At 43.1% G+C, this 21,025-nt stretch overlaps 1 protein-coding gene across 6 annotated transcripts in view; it reads left to right on the forward strand.

Moving 5' to 3' along the window:
• asap1b (ArfGAP with SH3 domain, ankyrin repeat and PH domain 1b) overlaps nt 1–21,025 on the forward strand; it is a gene marked incomplete at its 5' end in the record, with an annotated part of 51,224 nt that overhangs the window by 28,351 nt on the left and 1,848 nt on the right. Inside the window, 20 exons of one of the 6 annotated variants that reach the window (XM_079234073.1) lie at nt 672–747; nt 1,551–1,637; nt 2,512–2,612; nt 2,753–2,822; nt 5,202–5,289; nt 5,549–5,597; nt 7,978–8,144; nt 10,385–10,518; nt 10,767–10,858; nt 10,935–11,121; nt 12,937–13,022; nt 14,279–14,394; nt 14,474–14,541; nt 15,132–15,239; nt 16,120–16,348; nt 17,789–17,857; nt 18,442–18,621; nt 19,980–20,058; nt 20,193–20,257; nt 20,340–20,884. In XM_079234073.1, the coding sequence (XP_079090199.1) occupies nt 672–747; nt 1,551–1,637; nt 2,512–2,612; nt 2,753–2,822; nt 5,202–5,289; nt 5,549–5,597; nt 7,978–8,144; nt 10,385–10,518; nt 10,767–10,858; nt 10,935–11,121; nt 12,937–13,022; nt 14,279–14,394; nt 14,474–14,541; nt 15,132–15,239; nt 16,120–16,348; nt 17,789–17,857; nt 18,442–18,621; nt 19,980–20,058; nt 20,193–20,257; nt 20,340–20,884 (2,596 nt within the window). Of the gene's footprint in view, nt 1–671; nt 748–1,550; nt 1,638–2,511; nt 2,613–2,752; nt 2,823–5,201; nt 5,290–5,548; nt 5,598–7,977; nt 8,145–10,384; nt 10,519–10,766; nt 10,859–10,934; nt 11,122–12,936; nt 13,023–14,278; nt 14,395–14,473; nt 14,542–15,131; nt 15,240–16,119; nt 16,349–17,788; nt 17,858–18,441; nt 18,622–19,979; nt 20,082–20,192; nt 20,258–20,339; nt 20,885–21,025 lie in introns of all 6 variants that reach the window. The other 5 variants (XM_079234072.1, XM_079234074.1, XM_079234075.1 and 2 more) reach the window with 5 other exon arrangements.

Below are 21,025 nucleotides of genomic sequence, written 5' to 3' on the forward strand. Positions count from 1 at the left end.
TTCAGTGTGAACAACCTTTAGTTGTTAGTATGTTAGTATGTCATTTCAAGATCCCGACAGCTTTTTAAAAAAAATCTTCAAAGTAGAAAGTAGTAGAAATGAGTAGAGGGTCAACATGGCTGAATCCAGTCTATACCTGCAGCATCAACAAACTATACGTTCTGCAAGGCCGTCAGTACTCGTGGAGAGCTGGACGGAGTGGGAGGAGAGATGCGAGATCCTCGATGCACATATTAAAAGAAAACAAGCAGAGGAGAGAGATGTGTCAGAGAAAGTAATGAGCAGAGGAAAGGAGAGGTGGACGTGCGGCGGAGAGAAAGAGGTCATTAGCGGTGATTTGCGGCTGCAGCGCTGCATGGAGGTGTGTAACGCCGACAGATCGGTGATGGATTCCAGGATGTGCTAAGCACCTCTGCAAATCTGCAGTGGACACGGCCAGCTGCGATTTCTGTGCTAAGAGCCAAAGGCGCCAGAAGGAGCCGAGCTATACATTAAACATAAACTGCACCAATCTCCTCTCGGGCCTGACCTTCACAGTGGCCAAAAGCAGCACGCCTGACATTTGCCAAGTAGTAATTCCCCCAAAAATTGACCACTTTGTCTCTTATATGTATTCCAATGCATGATAATGTCAATGAGATTCACGTGTGTTGCACCTTTCTGTTCTCCAGTTTCTTCCAAGATGGCTTGAAGACCGCCGATAAGCTGAAGCAGTACATCGAGAAGCTCGCAGCTGATCTTTACAATGTAAATACGCGCATCTTCATTTTGACAGCTGATCTGTGTTTATGTTCACACACTTTGTCTGTGTTTAGCTTTTTATTCTCTCTAAATTCAAACCCCCCCCCCCCCCCCCCCCCCCCCCCCCCCGAGTTCAAACGACTGTTTTCAAGGTCGAGAATGACGATGCACACTTTCTGATCCCAATAAAAACATTTGTATGAGCCATAAAATACATTACTAGATTAAAGTGTCATGTTGACAGTGCTTCATAATAACTTTTTGGGAAATAGAAAGTTACGTTGTGCTCAGAATAGCAAACTCAGCACAGTCAAACTTTTGAAAAAGATGAGCTGTCACCGACTGCTCACCAACATTTCTTATTTACAGCACTGCACTGCTTTCCCTAGAAGCAGCAGTTTTATCAGCATTGAATATTCCTGCAGCTATTATAAGAGGGAAAGTAGCACATCTGATTCAGAATCTCCTGGAAACTATAAAAAACTCACATATCCAAAGATGGTAACGCCTGGAAGTCAGACAGAAGATCCTCACACTCTCACACAACCTGACACTTGGGAGTTAAAGGAACAGTTTGTGGATCTTCTGTGTGACCGTCGCTCTTTGCGTTTTTTTGTGTGTGATGTTTGTTAATGCCTGGGGAAAAGGCGCAGTGAGAGTGAGAGATTTTGATTTTCAGAATATAAAGTATATTTGTAAAGTCTGCAAATGTATTTTGTAATGGAGGAGTTTATATCAGTCTTGACAGGAGGCATTTTTATGAGTGCAACAAACACAAACGCAGCTGGTAAAGTATTTGTTCTCCTCAGATCAAACAAACTCAGGATGAGGAGAAGAAGCAGCTGACTGCCCTGCGGGATCTGATCAAGTCCTCCCTCCAGCTGGACCAGAAGGAGGTAGGCGGGTCACATTCAGAGACACCCGGCCAAATTTAAACGCGTAGCAGGTGTAATTCTGAACAAGGCCCAGTCCAAAACCCAGACATACAGGAACCAAACACGACGGCAGGTTCCACGCAGATATGTTGTTAGAAAGCGATGATTTTGAGCTTGTCTCCTGCAGCGCAGAGCGAGTGCCCAGTGCTGTACCATGCTGGTAGCCAGTGTGTGGTAGGCTTTGCTGGTGACCAGTGTTGTGCCTCACTGGCTGCTCAGTGGAGAGCCACTCACTGCCCGATTTAACGCCACATGGCTTGAAACACTGCCCACCCCGGATTTACTTATAAACGTGGTCTGCTGTGTCTGTACGGGTGTTTTCACACATTCACTTTTCTGCATGACACAATCTTTACAGTCTTTCATATTTCATTTACACTTCCTGTAGCTTCTCTTGTTAATAGCACCTACGGTAAGCACGGCATTTAGAGCGTTGAACACGTGAGATTGTTGTTTGGGTCGGCGGGACACTTTTCTTCACACCCACCGCCTGCACCTGATCTTTCACACCTCTCTCCTCTATCTCCCCTCTTCTGCCTTCTGCTTATCTGGATTCAAGTCTAGAAGAGTAAGTTGGTGCATGTTGAGCATGCTGGCATCAATCTGTTCTGCTTGACAGTCGAGTGGTTTGGCCCTTTAGAGGCTTCAGAGCATGCCCTTTATATATTTAATTGTCCTGGTAGCACTGTGGTTTTCAGAAGAGACCCTGTACTTTGATGTTGAAGACGAGTTTGTAGTGCGTTTGTGTTTGTGTTTGTGTCTGCGTTGCATGCCCTTCGGCAGCTTCTCAGTACACCCCGTGTGGTAAACATTGGTATTGTGTGGATTCGCACAGGACTCGCAGAGTAAGCAGGGCGGCTACAGCATGCACCAGCTGCAGGGGAACAAGGAGTTTGGCTGTGAGAAGAAAGGCTACCTGCTGAAGAAGAGTGATGGGTAAGCTGCAGACATGGCCATTTAAAACGCATGCAAAATTACGCTGTCGAGCGCCATTCATGTTGCATTCAAATTTACAGTGGGCACAGAAAAGAAAGACATGACAAGTCCTTTCCTAATGTCCCTCCCTCACTTCACAGGCTGAGGAAGGTGTGGCAGAGGAGGCAGTGCTCAGTGAAGGGGGGCATGCTCACCATCTCTCATGCCACAGTGAGTTCAACACACACACACACACACATGTACTCACACACACACATGCACTCACACACCCACACACTGACTGTGCGGATCAAAGGGAGAACATCATGCGGGGAGGTTGTGTTGGGCTTTCTCAGTCTGGAGGCTGGCAGAGTGGAATTGACATAGATGGGTTGTCATGGCAACCCTGCCCCCTCCTCACTCCCCATCGCCCCTCCTCCACCCCCCCATCCCCCCTCCGCCTGCTGCGCCTCGGTGACTCATCTCGTAGCGAGTGAGCGTACTGTAGACGCTGGCACGTCTGCAGGGTCGTCTCCTCTCTGCTGCAGGAGCTGCTGTGTGCCGCTTTCTTTCCAGTGTGGACGAGAGGAATCTAAAAAATGTATTTGGGTTTAGCACCAAGCCGAGCAGTTGCAGGGGTTTCGTCAGACGCCGATAAAAAGGGTCACCTTGATTGATAACCAGCAATGGTACTAGAAATGTAATTAACTGTAGGCCAACAATAATCAGTTGTGGTTTAAAAAACACTTAAATCTATCTGACCTCATAGGATTAATCTCTACTCATTGCTGGGTCTGACTCATATGAACCTTCCCTATATGGGTTTTTAGTTTGTCATCGTGAAGAAGATCTTTGTCAGATTAAATTGCTCCCAGTTTAATGAATAAAGTTCACTAGTTCGCTGCATTTTTTCATAATGTGTCCTGTAAGTCAAACTCTAAATTCACAGACATTTTCAAACTATAATCTACAGTGAAATGTATCTATGAAAACACAGTTTGTTGTTCCCAGTTCGAGCTATCGATGGAAAATCTATATGTTGAATGAAAGGCCGGTTTTACGTCTTTTGGGACGAACTCCAAGATTTAGTATTTAGCCACATCAATCTTTATCAAATCAGTCTTTTCATCTCAAGTGAGTGACGTCAGTTTATATTTTTGGCACCGTCTGCTCCCTGCTTGCTCCTCATGTTGATGTTAACATTTAAGATCCGGGACCGTAATTTTGAGTTGAGAAACGTCAATGAGCTGGTGGAGATGGTAAACCCGGGGAAGTCGCTGGATGTAACATGGCGGGGAAGATGAGCTGGGTGCATATTAATGATGTTTTTATGTCACATGTTTTCATCGCGTTCGGGTGTGCATCCTTTGTGTCTGCGACGCTCAGGGGAAGTGTTTGTCTCCGATATAATATGAAAGGTTTCCCTTTGTTCTGCTGAGCGACGGAGGAGCTTAATATTGACCATTTCCGTCTGCTCTTCCTAGTTATACGAGCGCTTATGATCGTTTCTCAGTTCTTGTTTTCTCCAGCTCTGGTGGCAGCTGAACTCTAGGTGACTCTAGTTGAGATGGCGGGATGCCAGCGGGCCAGCCGAGCTCCACGGCTCATTCACAGCCTGTTAGCATTTCATTAGCACGTGTCCTGGCCCCGCCTCCTCCTCCGCCGCCCCGGCACTGGGAGGAGACAATGCTCAGTGTACCAGTGTGCCAACTGGGCCCATTACTACAGTACACAGCCCAGCCAGCACGGTCCACCTTCTGAATGGGGACAAGAGAGTTCATCACGTTTCTGTGTGACTCAACTCTGTGGCTTTAATTATGTGAATAATACGATTCATGAGGTAGCTATTGCTACTGTTGGATTGCAGCAACAGTGCTGAATAATAGATACACAAGTTGACACAAAAATCTACAGTTGTTTTGTGAATTTCTTGAGCATGCTAATCCTTTATGACACATAAACGTTGTCGGTTCAAACTTCCTAAATATGAGACTTTTCTGCTTTTCTGTTTTTATATTTTTGTACATTTCATAGTTGGGCATTTGGACCATGTAGCTGAAAAAAATGCCAAATATTTGGTGGTTCCAGCTTCTTAAAATGATTTATTATTTTAAAAAGAAAGAATCACAATTCTTGTGAATTTAACTAAGCACATATAACCTTTGTTGAAAGAATACAATACCATTGTTGAAAGAATATATCAGGTGTAAGCGACTTTAAAGAAGTATTATTCATAATGAGTTACTTCATACTGCTGCATCTGTTGTCACTGAAAACAACTTATTTTGGGTAATGCTAATTAAAATATCAAGCTTATACCTGTGTTTCAAGGTTATGTTTGTGCTTAATTAAATTCACAAGAATTGTGATTCTTTCTTTTTTAAATTATTATTGTAATATCTGTGGGTTTTGCACGATTAGTTGGACAAATCCAAAATATTTGAAAACATCGTCTTCGCAAGTTCTAACATTTAATTCATCGAAGCAACAAAATATTCTACAATATAATATACATATTCTACATATATAATATACGTTTTTTTGTTATTGCATATTTCCTGCCTGGTCCGTGTGACCCTCAATGTGTTTTTTTGTGTTTTTTCTCCGCAGTCCAACAGGCAGCCGGTCAAACTCAACCTGCTCACCTGCCAGGTCAAGCCCAGCTCTGAGGACAGGAAGTGCTTTGATCTCATTTCCCGTGAGTTTCACTGGATGCCAGAATAGTTTAGTCATCTGCACGTTAGTGGGAGACAGTTGAGGAATTCCTGCTTTTTCTAAGCATCAAGGAAAACAAGTCTGTGGAAGCGTAGCTATTATTAGACGGCATGTCCAACAGGTGCCACACAGACGAGTGATGTATTTGAATAATTTACTGCTCGCTGTCTGTCGCTTCTGGTGTTGTGAAATGCAAGATAAGAAATTTGCTTAACGAACGTCATTGTTTCTGCATTCAACAGATAACCGGACATATCATTTCCAAGCTGAAGATGAACAGGAGTTTGTCATGTGAGTCCTTCAGAGTGACAATGCTAAAGAAGTGTGTGTGTGTGTGTGTGTGTGTGTGTGTGTGTGTGTGTGTGTGTGTGTGTGTGTGTGTGTGTGTGTGTGTGAGAGAGTGTTGAGGGGTTGGTTCCTTGTCTGCTCTTAAAGAAAGGAAGTTACAGAGAGACTGTGAGAGTGAGTGGGATTTGAGGTTTTGCAGTAATTCAAGTCGTTTTAACCTCATGCTGTTGTCTCCCCGCTGTCACACACATGCATGTCAGTAGGTGGACACACACATGCACAGACACATATTACTAGAATTGTGGTAATGCAACAAATATTGTATTGTTTATCAGACAGCACCGTTAAGTTTCATGTAGCCTTTTCATTTTTATCGAACAAACACACACGTCTGACTTGGTTTTACATCAAAGTAAACAACGTTATTTCATCTAAAAACCAAGTTATTCTTGAAGTATAATCATAACTTCTGAGTTCTCTTTCGATTGGACTAAGAGACAAGCCGTTGAAATCATTTTTGTAAAAGTTTGTCTGGAAAGATGTCAACGACTCGCGTTGTTTCCTCTAATTATATTGCCTGAAGACTACACAATTGAAAATTACATACATTTTGGGTTGAAGCATTGCCTCCTCTGTGTTCAGTCTTCAACTGCACTGTATGCGGTTCAGTGGCATTGTGGGTAATGGAGGCGGCAGGTTTTGACAAGGAAGAAGTGGAAATGGAACATTATCATATTTCTGGCTTATCTTCCCATTGTTGAAAGAATATATCGGGTGTAATCGACTTTAAGGAAGTATTATTCATAATGAGTTACTTCATACTGCTGCATCTATTGTCACTGAAAACAGCTTTTTTTCAGTAATGCTAATTAAAATATCAAGCTAATACTGCATTTCAAGGTTATGTTTGTGCTTAATTAAATTCACAAGAATTGTGAGGCATTTAAATGGTCAGAAACACAGTGAATCATATCAAGACAAAGGCGATCATACGGAGTCTTCTTGAGCTTTCTGGAGCTAAAAACTCTCTTGAAACACACGTTGAGTTGTGGCTCTGTTCTGGGTCTTGCGTGTTCTCTCTCTGCTGTGTTTGAACACGGTGTGTCTCCATGTCCTCGCCGTCCTTTGGGATCCAGCCTGCTGCTCCTCACTGCCGCTTCGGTCACGCACTTCCAACTGCAGCAGCTTCATGGGATTTTCCATGAAATATTTAGTATTCCATAGGGCTCCTGCTTTGTGCGATCACGCTCCCCCTCAATTAGGCTAGGAGCATGTTATGCATAATATAAGTAAACACACAAATGCTTTGGCTCAGCATCTGTGTACACCTACGCATCTGTGGATGGAAATATCTTGTTTTTTTCACACATACAGAAAAAGAGACAAGCTAACACATCGGTTCATGTGCCCAGTCTGGCCTCTGCCTTTGCAGACAGGGTTGAGTGACAATGACACAGGAAGTGCTGACGTCAGCCTCATAAAGCCCAGTGTGTGTGTCGGTGTGTGTGTAGGTGTGTGTGCAAGCATGCATGTGTGTGCGTGAGGGCCAGTTCATTGGTTAAACTGCAGGAGCAGATTGTGGGTTGTAGAGAGCTGCAGGAAGCCAAGTTTGAAAGGGAGCTTCATTGCTTCCTATCTGTGTGATTCTTAATGAGGTGTGTGTGTGTGTGTGTGTGTGTGTGTGTGTGTGTGTGTGTGTGTGTGTGTGTGTGTGTGTGTGTGTGTGTGTGTGTGTGTGCTTAAACAGTTTATTGGTATAGCTCATTTCAACAACAAGGTGATTCAAAGTGCTTCACATAAAACCATTAGAAGCATCAAAACATAATGCAGAAGAAAACAGGATAACTATGAAAATAAATAGGATACCACAAATAATGTGTTGAGGAAATTAATCCAAAATGAGGAAGTTTTCAGATACTTAATTTTAAAAAGAACCATAAGTAAGAGTTGAAGTAATTATTATCATCAGTAGTTATAGAAATATGTTTTTCAAACATCTTTTTTGTTTAGTTTTTTACTATAATTTACATTTTTAGCTATTTATTTTAATTTCTAGAGAAAGTAGCAGCTTCTCAATTGTGAGGATTTTTGTTTTTTCTCTGTTTTATATCGTTGTAAAGTGAATATCTTTGGGTCTTGGACTGTTTTGCTTTAACAAATTGTCCCGACTATTTTTACCATTTCATAAACTTAGATTAGATCATCTGACTTGAGAAAATATTCATTATATTTGGGCAGTTGCAGCTGCAGACCTTTCATGTTAGCCTAGTGGCGCTTTTATCTCTTGGTGAAATAACTCTGCGACTGCTCTAAAGAATGCATTACAGATAAAAAAACATATTTTTTTTGTACATCTAACACCAGTAATGATGTGATTGTGCAGCTGGATCTCGGTGCTGACCAACAGCAAGGAGGAGGCCTTGAACATGGCGTTTCGTGGCGAGCAGAGCGGCGGCGGCGAGGACGGTTTAGAGGACCTGACTAAAGCCATCATAGAAGACGTGCTGCGCATGCCGGGCAACGAAGTCTGCTGCGACTGCGGAGCCTCAGGTGTGTACTGCTGCTGTTTGTGTGTCCAGAGAGGCTCCACGTTTATACATCCTCTTCCTGTTTTGTGCTTCGTCAACCCTCTCCTTGGTAAAAGAGAAGGCGAATCCCCTTACTTCAGCATTTTCGGTTTTATTTCACGGTGGGCAAATGTTTTATTTAAAGCCGCGCACCGATCCTGATTTCTTTGCAATGTCACAGCTGCCTCGAACTAGATGCCCTTCAGTTCGATGTGAACGGAACAAGCTATAAATCCTCCTGCAGCCTTAAACAAATGTGTGTGTGTGTGTGTGTGAATGTGCACGCACAAGCGTTGTTAGCATTCAGGACACAACCCGATCCTGATCCTCCCCCACATTAGGAAGCAAGGACTCAGCATTCAAAAGTGGCGGAGACATTCAGGCCCTCTGACACTTAGCACACACACACGTATACACACGTACACACACACTCTCCTCTGTCAGCACACACAGCAGCTCACCGAACCACTGACGGGAGGACTTTATGCTCTGAGGGTTAAAAGAACAACAACATTTGTACGCTTTGAGAAACAACATCATTACATCACGTTCTTACATAAGTCACACACACGCTCCGTCGACCTCTGCAGTCTGAGAGAGCGGGGAGGTCATTTGTCATGTCTTATGTGCTCTTGTTGCTTCATCCATTCACGTACATGGTCTCAGTGTAACACATGTTCCAGATGTGGGGTTTAAGCCCTGTTTCCTGTTTGATTCCTGTTTTTCTTGATGAAATGCCCTGACATGGTTTCCCTTCCTCAACCTATAGAATTACTGTTACTTAGCGGTTGAAGGGTCGTCGTAATGACTTTCAAAGGTCACATCATTGTTCCCTCTGGTCCCACTAGAAAGAGGACTCCATCTCATTTGATTCTCTCCCAGGATCTCCCCGTATACGACGCAGCTTTGCAGGTTTAGCATTAATCAGCTCTAGAGGTCACCGTGCATCAGCTCATTGTGCCTAACGTTGCACTCTGTGACCTCTGTGACGCCGGCCTGCGTCTCTTCATTATGTTGTGAACGTGTGTGTGTGCGGGCCGGCTGGCCTCTCGCCTTTGTTTCAGTGCTTGACTCATTCGTTTTTCGAGCTGCCTCCGACGCGTCGTCCGCCCGGTGTTCATTTGTCAGATCCAGACAGAACAGCATCCCCGGCCTCACAGCATCAGCGAGCTCGCAAACCAACAAAGCTTTTAAAGCTCGCTTAAATCTCCCAGATTGCATCAGAACGTGACGGCGGTTTAGAGGGCGCTGCATCATGGCGTGCCCCTGCCGTTCGCTTGGCAGTAGGTTGCGCAATGGGCTGAACCTGCCTCCTGCAGTATGATGTCACATAAAGTCACTGTTTGTGCCTATGACTGTCTAGTGGTCTGAAAGGTCTATGGTTGATGTATAAATGAATCAATACATGTGATTTAATTTAAAGATATTTTAAAAGCAAGGTTAATGTGTAAAAATACACCCATCTCTTCAGCTAAAATTAATGATAAAAAGCTAAAAAGATGTTGTCATAACACAGGATTACGTCAGAGTTTTGGTGGGTGCAATAAAAAATGTATGCAGTTTTTTTTACTTTATTCCCACAGAAAACGATCTAAATTTAGAAAGTGTTGCATCCCGTTAAGACGGTCACAGCACAGGTATAAAGGTTTTATAGCGCTAAATGTACAGAAAGCTTTCAACAATGCTGTCGGTGGTTTTCAAGTAAGATTAATAGCTTCTGTCAAGGCTCAACATTTTTTCTCCCCCAGTTTTACAATCATACAGGAATAAATCAAATGTAGGGACGCTGAGAAACCAATTTCTCAACTGACAGCAGCCTTAGAGGACCAGCGCAGACACACAAAACATATAAGGGAAAGATGGATTTTACTGCTAAAAAAACATCTTAAAATACAATTGTCGGGCATTTAGTTGATCGATGACGGTGGAGATGTGTCTGATATTCCAGGCTGGACTTTGAGTTAAATTTTACTGACATTTAAATGCATGATTTCTGGCACTTCTTTCTGCAATGTGGAGCTTTCAGTGTTCCCTGGCGCTACTTAAATCAAAATCTGTTATTTGATATTCCCTTTCGGCTTAAATCTGAGGCATATCTCCAACTTATACAAGTTTTACTGTTCTTGCACCATCTGTCCATCCACTTGTGATCACGCTGACTATATATACTGTAGATTATAAAGAGCATCAGCTCACATTGTCTCATATTGTCTGTGTCTTTAGATCCCAAGTGGCTGTCCACCAACCTGGGGATCCTGACCTGCATCGAGTGCTCTGGCATCCACCGGGAGATGGGAGTCCACATCTCCCGCATCCAGTCCATGGAGCTCGACAAGCTAGGAACTTCAGAACTCTTGGTGAGTCAGAGAAAAGATCTACCAAGTGAATAAATAGCCTTTTGAGGCCGCGGTTCACGCCCTTTTCTATTTTTATCTCGAGTGAAATATTAAAAATAATGAAAGAGTCGTGGAAATGCTGGAGAGAGAATATGATCCCTAAAGCTGCAGAGATGCAGACTAACAGAACGATGGACTCATCTGTCTCTGCGAACATCCGAATGCTGTTAATGTGATCTAATGCAGACTTTGTCTTCGTTCTCCACCAGCTGGCCAAGAACGTAGGCAACAGTAGTTTCAATGAGATCATGGAGGGAAACCTCACCACCCCTTCACCAAAGCCCACTCCATCCAGCGACATGTAAGTACATGTAAGCTGCCCGAAAACAAGATTTGGTGAATAATGCAAACAGCTGAATTCCTTTTCTCCGCCACAGGACTGTGAGGAAGGAGTTCATCAACGTTAAGTATGTGGACCACAAGTATGCTAGGAAGACGTGCACGTCCGCGTCGGCTAAAATGATCGACCTGTTTGAGGCGGTTCAGTCCAGGGATCTGCTGTCCCTCATCCAGGTCTATGCAGAGGGGGTTGAACTGATGGAGCCGCTCCCAGAGGTCGGACCGGTAAGTCCTCAATCAAATATCCCCTAAATATAAAAACTCACACATATTTACTCACTTACGTCGAGTGATATCTGGTCATGGTCATTATCAGGTATAATTGTTTTATTTATCAACAAGATTGTATGTCTTTGCTCAAGAAGTTACTTGCAGTAACTGTTTTGGCCATTTGGGGGCAGCAGAAACAAGTTGTGAACACGATATTGACATATTCATTTTATGTTTGTATGGCAAACTTGTTATAAAATAGTGATTTATTTACACATCAAACTGTTGCAGAGCAACAATAGCATCTATTTAGAGTTATGTGTCTGGTCCCCTGAAGATTGTAAGTCCAGTATTCACTTTTAGTTGCTTGGTTTTGGTCGCGATCAACTTCTGCTTCTACTTCTTCTGCTAGTCGCTAACTGTGCCTCTCTGCTGTTTGGTGCTAAGCAGGAAGTGTACAGTAGAGTGTTTCCTCCAATAGCTGCCTGCTGCGGCTGAAAATGAGTGAACCAAAACCGCAAAGTTGCGGAATAGACTAAATAATAAGAAAGGTTGAGAGTGAGGATGTGGCTCATTGTAACTAGTCAGCAAACATGCTTCCAGCTTCTCAAATATGGATGTTTTCTGATTGTCATAGCTGTCTATGAATATTTTCAGGTTTTAGACTGTTTGGGTAATTGTGCTGCTTATTTTTCACTATTTTCCCTTTTTAAAATAGCTTATTTCTAACACAATTTGGTTGCTCATTTGGCTAAGATGCATATCACGTGACATTGACATATCGTTTAGAAGGTTGCCTGGAACCTTTGCCACATGTCAACCTCCTCATACATGGTCAAATGTTTATTTCGAGCTCATATGAGACTACAAACCCCAGAAATGTGTCTCTCAGGGCTCTACTCATGTTTCTGCGGTGGTTCATCCTCACGTGAGGTTCACTGCCAGCAGGACAAACAACTCTGACGCATTTCTACCAGTTGGTGAATTGTTTGGCCGGTAGAAATAGGTGTAACAGTTGGAAGATTTACAGTCATCTAGATAAATTCGCCAGCAGGTGGTGATATCCAGCAACCTCCATCTCCTTTTGAGCTCACACTCGCTCAGATTACATCTGCGGCGACATAATTCATGTCTCTGTTTTTCCGTGATTCAGCCTCTTTGTCTCCTCGCCTTTTGCACTGCCGCTTCAGGCACGGCTGAAAGTTAAATAACAAGCGGTGGATGGTGGGGATGCTGTGCCGTAAACAACACGGGTGATCAGACTTAATCTGACATAAATGGGTCAAGGTTTTATAACACAGACATGGTTGTGGTAATGAAAAATTAAGTGTACATTGCAGCAGCAGAATAAAAGAGGATATTGTTTGTTGACAGAGGGAGCTGCTGCTGTCTGCGCTATGAAGTCTGACTCACCGAAATCTGATCTGCTGTTGTCAGTACATCTGAATGGCTGCTGACAGCACAGCCTCATCCCCCCTCCCTGCACGGCTACATACAGCCCTTACTCTACCATATAGACGCCACCAAATATACAGCACATGTATGCCTTACTCCTCCATGTTTAGTCTTTCATCTCCCTCTTTGATGCTGCATCTAAATTACATTTAGTTTAGTTTTAATTTACAGTGACTATGATGATTATTGCAGGATAACTCGCAAACAATGTGCAAATCTCAGCTTCATGCCAGCTGAAATAATGTTTTAGGAGCCATTTTGTTTACTGCAGCTTGTTTAAATGCTGAAAGAGTCACAGAGAGGGAGAGAATACAGAATGGATGCTGCCCAAGATTGTCTCACCGTGTCTGTGCTGTGTTTGATGGCCCCCTGCAGGAATCCGGAGAGACGGCACTGCACTACTCTGTACGGACTGCTGACCAGACCTCTCTGCACTTAGTGGACTTCCTTGTGCAGAACAGGTACATTTTTAAGACTATTTTTCATTGAGAATAGAATTGCCGTTTTTTTTTTTTGTGTTTTCATGCAAGTTACATAGCCTCCAAAATGTCTTTAAACACATCAGTGGTTTAGAGACTAAATGATGTAGTAAACAACAGTTTTGTGCAAACACGTAGCATCGAATGTGATCCGTCTGTCTGCTGTGAGTCTTTCTTGTTCTCTGCCTCAGTCTGTAATAAACGCAGTGGAAGTGCAGAGGAAAGCTTAGCGCTGCTCAGCTCAGATTCCCACAAGGCAAACAGAAATGGGTCAAGCACTTGTTCCCTGCCTTAATTTATTCCTCTCTTTTCAATTGTTTACCCACCACTGCTCCAACTGCACACACAAGAAGAGGAACCCTCTTATTAATTAATAGCTCCGCTCATACGGCGTCATGCTCGGCCCTCATTATTTAAGATAATTCTCTCGCCCTTTCTGAGAGCTACAAGAGATCTAAAAGGGATTATTTACCTGCTGTAACAGCGGAGCATGAAGCTGGTTTTGCACGGCTTTTACAATTACAGCATGACAGTCTCGTGTTGCTTTATGAATGATTTTATTTGCTCACATTTCTATCCTTTATTATCCCCATTAGCACTAATATTGTCTATTCGTCCTGGAGTCCACACACTTATCCACATAAAAACAACAAGCACAAGAAGAGAAACTAAATAGTCTCCCTTGAACAAACATTAAACCAAACACAGAATGTTTAATCTATCACAATCCCTCAAGAATTCATATCAAACTTAAATAATACAAAAAAAAGATTCTTAAACAACATAAATCGTTGTCTGAATGACCTTAAATTGTATATTTAACCATCCTGTGCTTTCACACTTAATTCCAAGAAAATGGGGTATTTATTCAATACATTTCTCATTCTCACTCGGGTTTACTTTTTTTTTTTACACCTTTTTCCTAACCAATCATGGTTCCTGAAATGTGTGGAGATAGTGTTTTCACAAACAGCAGACTATAAAGGAAAAAATAAAATCCTGCTTCCTCTCATGCTAAATTACAAAATCCTGGGTAATAACACACTGTCCTGAAGCTGCAAAACTGGAAAACACTCTCAGGCTTGTAACCTGTGTCCTGACTGACTGTGTGTGTGTGTTTGTGTCTGTGTCTGTGTGTTTGTGTCTGTGTGTCTGTGTGTCTGTGTGTGTGTCTGTGTCTGTGTGTGTGTGTGTGTGTGTGTGTGTGTGTGTGTGTGTGTGTGTGTGTGTTCTCCCAGCGGTAACCTGGATAAGCAGACAGAGTGGGGGAACACGGCCCTTCATTACTGCAGCATGTACGAGAAGCCCGAGTGCCTGAAGTTACTCCTGAGGGGCAAGCCGGCCACCGATATCAGTGAGTCACATCCTCACATTAATGTCGTCCTCACGCACGTATCCAGACTAACTGTTGATCGTCCGTCCTCTCCCTTCAGCCAATCAGAATGGAGAGACGGCGCTGGATGTTGCCAGGCGACTGAGGAACACTCAGTGTGAGGAGGCAGTAAGTACAGGACCGGCCAGCTGGTGGGTTTTTGGACACCACGGTGGATTTCAATGCTCTCTCAGAATAAATAAATACAGAATCGAGAGAAATACGGAGAAATAAAACAAAAGGTTGCAGAGAAAAGATGGTTGCGGTTGATTGAACATGTTATTCAGCAGATTATTCAGAACACTAGATGGCAGTCAAAGGTTTGGATGCAGCCTCAAGGCACAGGGACAGCAGAGTGGAAATAATTGTTGATGTATGGTCGTTATTAACGCTAGTATGACCGTGTAGATAAAAATAGCTGTTTTTTTTATGCAGTGTACAACCTCTAATAAATGTATTAGCAAATTTAACACATGAGTGATACTGTCTCCTTGTTGTATTTCTGGTTAATTAATCATACCCAGAAAAGACCCTTTTACACTATGTTCTGTGTCTGTTTGTATATTTTTATATTGGCAGACAATTTAATGTCACCTTTTATCTTGTTGCTGATTTCCATTTTTTTTGAAAATGGTTTAGAATAGTATCTATTTTCATGTGTGCAACGTGTGTGTTTGTGTGTGTGTGTGTGTGTGTGTGTGTGTGTGTGTGTGTGTCAGCTGGTGCAGGCTGCAGAGGGGAAGTTCAACCCCCACATTCATGTGGAGTACGAGTGGAGCCTCAGACTGGAGGAGATGGACGAGAGCGACGACGACCTGGACGATAAGGTTCGGACAGAGCATCACATTCAGTTGGATGAGCTTGAATTCAATCAGGTTCTCATCACGCCGCCACACCGGGCGGTTGAATCTAATAATAAAAACTGCTTTTGAGTCAGTCTGAGGTAGTGTTGCTCTCGAGCTCAGTGGTTTGACTCTATAACACTTTAAAAACAGCTGCTATAAATGTACCTACAGTTTAAATCTATTTTAGGGGATGAATTAAATTAAAAAAACAGCCATTTTCAGTATCCTCCCCATTATCATGTTGCTGTAGTTGATGGGTTTGATGTCTGTAGGTTGACTGTAGAATTTGGCCACTCCTTTCTGTAATGTCTTTTCTTTGTCTTATTTCTTATTATTCACTTTAAAGCATCTTTTTTTTCATTTAAATGATCAAATATATTATAGCAACTGGCCAAAGTAAGATGGCATATTAAGATGCTTCCAGTAAAGCTGAAATTATTTATCTATTTTCACAATTTTGCTCAAACTGAACGCAATTAAAACAGTAACAAAAACATCGATATTGATGTTCAGCCAAATTGTTATATACACATAGTGACAGAAATTCTTGGTTGAGGCAGACATACCAATTTATTGTACTTACAACAGCATCAATACAGCATTGTGCACCCCGGCCTTGAAAATAGAGCCTGAAGTAGTAAATTAGGTGGCTGACTAAAGAATAAACACTTGCCAGTAAACAGATTTGATGATTAGACATAACTTGTTTGAAATTGTATGGATCTCCTTGACTAAAATGTCAAACTGTTCCCTCAAAGCACCTGCATGTCAGGTGATGACGTCAGCTCTGCAGAATCAAAGAGCAGCGACTCATTCCTAAACGGTGCCGGCTCTGTCTCAGCTGTCTCGTGTCCCTCTGCAGCCCAGTCCCATCAAGAAGGACCGCTCCCCGAGGCCTCAGAGCTTCTGCCACTCCTCCAGCCTCTCTCCCCACGACAAGCTCTCCCTGCCGGGCTTCATCAGCCAGCGGGACAAGCAGCAGCGTCTGTCCTACAGCGCCTTCACCAACCAGATGTACAGCGCCTCCACCGACCTCACCTCCTCCCCTGTGGCCGACGGGCCGCCGCTGCCACCGAGGAACCAGGGCAAAGGTCAGACTGGCCCGCTCCAAGTGCTTTAGGAACCGCATACCGACAACATTTGCAGTTTTAATCATTGTCTAAGTTTATATCCATGACAGTCGGTAAATTCAGGAGATCATGTTCTGAAAATGTGACGCAAATGCTGTCGAAGGGAAGATTGGTGTTTGAAAGTGTACTTTACTGTGTCAGTTAGCGTTTGATTATATTCAGGGTTACATTAGCTGCAGATGAATGCGTCGTAATCACTTTGTTCTTCTTTGCACTGTCAGTCAGTTCACACACACAAACACACACACACACACCCTGCAGCGGAATGCAATTTGTCAACACGCGAATCAGAGGGCGGGATACAGGTGTCGTTAAGATTGCTTACACAGTAAACATGGCCGCAGGGGAGGGAAGGGTGTCGATGGTTAGTCAGGCCCGTGAGAGTGAAGCGAGATGCACACTTCATCATTATCCTCCACACACTCTACCCAGGGTGCACTGTGGGCGGTGCTGTCTCTGCAGTATTAGAATTAAAGATAACACTTCTTCTGTGGAGGGGTTTTAACGCACCAACCCTCACAGTTTTAGCACACAAGGTCAAGACATTAAAAAAGCTGACACTGCGAAAACATCCATCTCAACAAGTCATTTTATTCCATTATTGAGCTTTTAAATCTTGTTTTTCTTCAAACAAGAGTTTTTAAATTTCACCTGTTTTCCAGTTGTTTCAATTGAACCCTGAGTTACTGTCGCTACGCCTGTCAAGCTTTCTGTTCCCACGCACAGAGCAGCTAATGATGACAACAACGCGGCAGATTAAAAGTTGGCTCCTCATTTCGAGCTGGCAGCCGTTGGCTTCGTTGGCTGAAATGACGACTGTCGCTGGCAGATTTTTATCTCGCTGATTAACACTGACTCTTTCTGCAGCTGTTCATGTTTTTGGCTGAATCGCTCTAAAACGACAACCCTGTAAAATGGTCTTGTTTACGCACGCGCTAGCTTTATACTTGACAAAATGCTAATAGACTAATCATTTGAAGAACCGCGTAGAAGAAACCATTTTTATTTCCGTGACATGAAAGAGGTCTGCTAATATTCGGGAATGATCTCAGAAATAAGAGTTTAAACCTTACGTGTTTAAAAAAATAACACTGGGAACAAGTTTGATTTATTTAAAAATAAGATGAAAAGCCTGAATAAGAGGCTAAGTGACAGATATACATCTAGCATAACATGCTAACTCTTCAGATGCCGAGCTCTCCCAGCGGGTGCTGAAGAGCTCGCGCCATTTTTCCTCTTTTTCTTTCCTTCTATTTTTTGTTCTCCACTGATAGGATTTCATCTTGTTATTTTACAGTGTGTGGGAGCAGCTCTTTTTAAGACTGCCATACTGTAGATTCTCTCCCACACTCCTCATCTCGCTCTCTTTTCTTTCTCTTTTTTCTTTCTCTATTCTTTCAGCTCCACACTTGGCATTCCTCGGCTCTCATTCGCACTACGCCACACTGGCTGGCACTCGACCATACATCAGTGAATATCCTGGTTTTACGTTCTCCCCTTTACTCGGCTGTGTGCCCCATACAGTACACACCTATCCCTCAGTTGTTTCCTCCTTTACAGCTCAGATTCGCAGGGTGGTGGTGTTTATTTAAAACAATGGGACCATGTAGGCCAGCTGATTCTCCAGCTGATTATTTCTCGCCTACATGGATTTTTGTCTCGCTGGAATCAAGTCCCACCATCCTCGAGCTGTAACGCTTTAACCACAGCTGATTCCTCTCTGGCTGAGCTCTCTATTCGCTGCTTTCACCCTACATTTCTCTATATTTTAGGGAACGATTGGTGCTTCGGGGTCCCATTAGACACAAACAGGCCTATTCATGAACAAATTCAAAGAGCAGAGACACCGAAAAAAGTCCCCGCAACCCAAATCACAGTGGCCCTGTTTCAGTATTTAGACCTTTCCGTTGTGTATTTGTTCCGGTATGTTGTTCAACTTGCTCCTCCTCTCCTGTCCATGCTTCATTATCCTCTCTCTGGGTTTTTGGGGGGCTAACAGAATGACGTTTTGGGGGGCCGCATCACCTCATGTGTTTTATGTATCGCTCCTCCAGCTCCTCCCCCATCTGGCCCTCCCTCTACACTCACACCGGGAGGCAGCTCCACCCTGTCCAAGAAGAGACCTCCGCCCCCACCTCCTGGACACAAACGCACCCTGTCTGACCCACCCAGCCCGCTCTCTCACAGTCCACACAGTAAAGGGGGCTTGACTGGGGGTGAGACTCAAGCGCACGTCTGAACAGTAGAGCTGCTTCAGCTCCGATACTATCATCGTCCAGAATTGCATTTTTTTTTTTTTTTTTTAAAGTTCTGCACTGAAATTAAAATAAAAAATAAAACGGGTGCAGAAAAAGCTTGTAAGAGGAACTTGAGTTAAGATTAATTTATCTAATGTTCCCAAGATTAAGAGTGAATTTTTAAATGTTTAGAGCTTTCTTCAGGGTTTTTCATTTAGAGTCGTGCAGACGAGTGGAGGCCTTTTTGTTCCTCTTTGTGCAGTTCAAAGGTTTGTTCAATGGTAGTCTGAGTCATAAGGTGTAGGGCTCCAACTAACATTTATTTTAATTATGGAGTAATCTGGTATTTTTATTAATCATTTGGTCTAAAGAAAGCCACATTTCTTTGACCATTTATATTTAACTTGTTTGATTATTCAGTTTGCGATCACATGACATAAAAGAAAAACAGCAAATCATCACACTTGTAAAGCTGGAACTTTAGATTTTGGCATTTCTTCAAATTACTTTAAGTTTAATTGATTATCAAAATAGCTAATATTATATAAACTAATATTATGCGACGCAATTTTTTTTTTTTTCACTTAACAATTTTTTTTTTTAAACTTTAGCTTCTCAAGCTATTGATTTTAGAAAAATTACAACTTAATGTAATTGCCAGTATTTACTTATTTCTCTTCCTATTCAGCCTTTATTAATCCCACCAATTAGTTATGAGCAGTTTCAACAAAGAAAACACCGTTCTGTCCTTGACTGTGAAACATATTAAACCCTCAGCTTGCCAAAAAATATGTGCATATAATGTGCATTGACATTATAGCATTGTTTTCAATGCATTCAAGTTTTACTACCTTGAATGGTGGACATCTAACTGGAAAATGTTATACTTTTTTTTACAATTTTACGCCGAGTTCACCAGTTAAAATACTTCCGAACTACACAAAGAGACGTCCATGAGTCTGATGAAAGCATCATTTGGTTGATCTGCACTAAATAAGAAACCTTATCTTGTAACCACCACTTGGACACACAAGAAGACAATCGCACCGGCAATCTTGTGTTCTGTGTATTTTACTGTTGTTTCACTTTTATCATTTGTCTTCTGTGGTGTTTTGTGCATTCTGTGTCAGCCGCACAGTGACACCCGATCACTAATCATAATGATGACACTTTATTGCACAACCTCTATTTAAGGGGCTCATAGAAAGCTCAGCCAGATGACGCCTCCCTTTATTATTATTTTTAACCATCACAGCATGTTATGTTATTTCCACATTTATATTAAATTATTCTCTTGGTGAGTGCTCTGGTATGGTGTTGAATGAGCCGTGTCATCATCAATGTCAATGTTTTAGGAAGCGACTCCACCCCTCCTCCTGTCAGCAAGATGTCTCCTGTTTCTAACAAGTTTGAAGGGATTCCTCAGCCGCAAAGGTATAAAAAGAAAGAAAATCACAGTGACGTTTTCAGCTTAATCGGCTTGATAAAATATAATGTATAAATATATTCCAGCTGATGATGCGAGCATCTTCTTGGATTCAGTTTTTCATTTAAAAATATTTCCGCAGCACTACTTCAGCCAACACAAAGTCTACACTTGGTCCAAGGGTACTTCCCAAACTACCTCAGAAAGGTAAAGTCTTTATCCGGTTTTCCTTTTGTGCTAGCTGTTGACTTGAAGGCCTGTTTCAGTAACTGTATGCTGCTCTCTCCAGTGGCATTGCGGAAGATTGACACCATACACCCGTCTATGGATAAGTCCAGCCTCCCTCCAGAGGTCTTCCAGAAGTCCCCACCAGCGATTGACACCCCGCATAAGGCTCCTCTGGCAGACCGGCCTCAGCCAGGAGACCTGCCCCCCAAGCCGCAGCCGTCTGAACATCCTCCTAAACCTGGAGAACTTCCACCGAAGCCGCAGCTGTCAGACCTCCCTCCTAAGCCTCAGCTGGGCGACCTCCCGCCCAAGCCCCAGCTCAAAGACCTGCCTCCCAAGCCGCATCTCGCCGACATCCCCCCCAAACCTGGACCAGCCGAGCCCTCTCCCAGGCCGCCTCATGGAGAGACTTTGCAAAGGCCTCAGACGCAACCGCCGCCTCCACCTCAAACTCAGCCTCAGCCTCCACCTCAGCCGCAAGACTCACCTTCACCGAATCAGCAAGCCAATATAGGGACCCCCACCCCACAAGCTGCTGAAGACACCAATGGGACCCCAGCAGGGACTGCGGAGACACCAGTGCCGCTCCCGAGGAAGATCAACACGGTATGAACATGCTTACCTTTCCGTTCAATAAACATGCTTTTCATCCATGTGTTTACAGAAGCATATTGTCTTTTTCAATGTCTGTTTTATTAATCTGCTCTTATAAATAGATAGTAGGTAAATAGTTGTTCTGCAATTGTG

Source organism: Taurulus bubalis (assembly GCF_910589615.1).
Source record: "Taurulus bubalis genome assembly, chromosome: 18".
In the NCBI taxonomy this organism is placed as follows: domain Eukaryota; kingdom Metazoa; phylum Chordata; class Actinopteri; order Perciformes; family Cottidae; genus Taurulus; species Taurulus bubalis.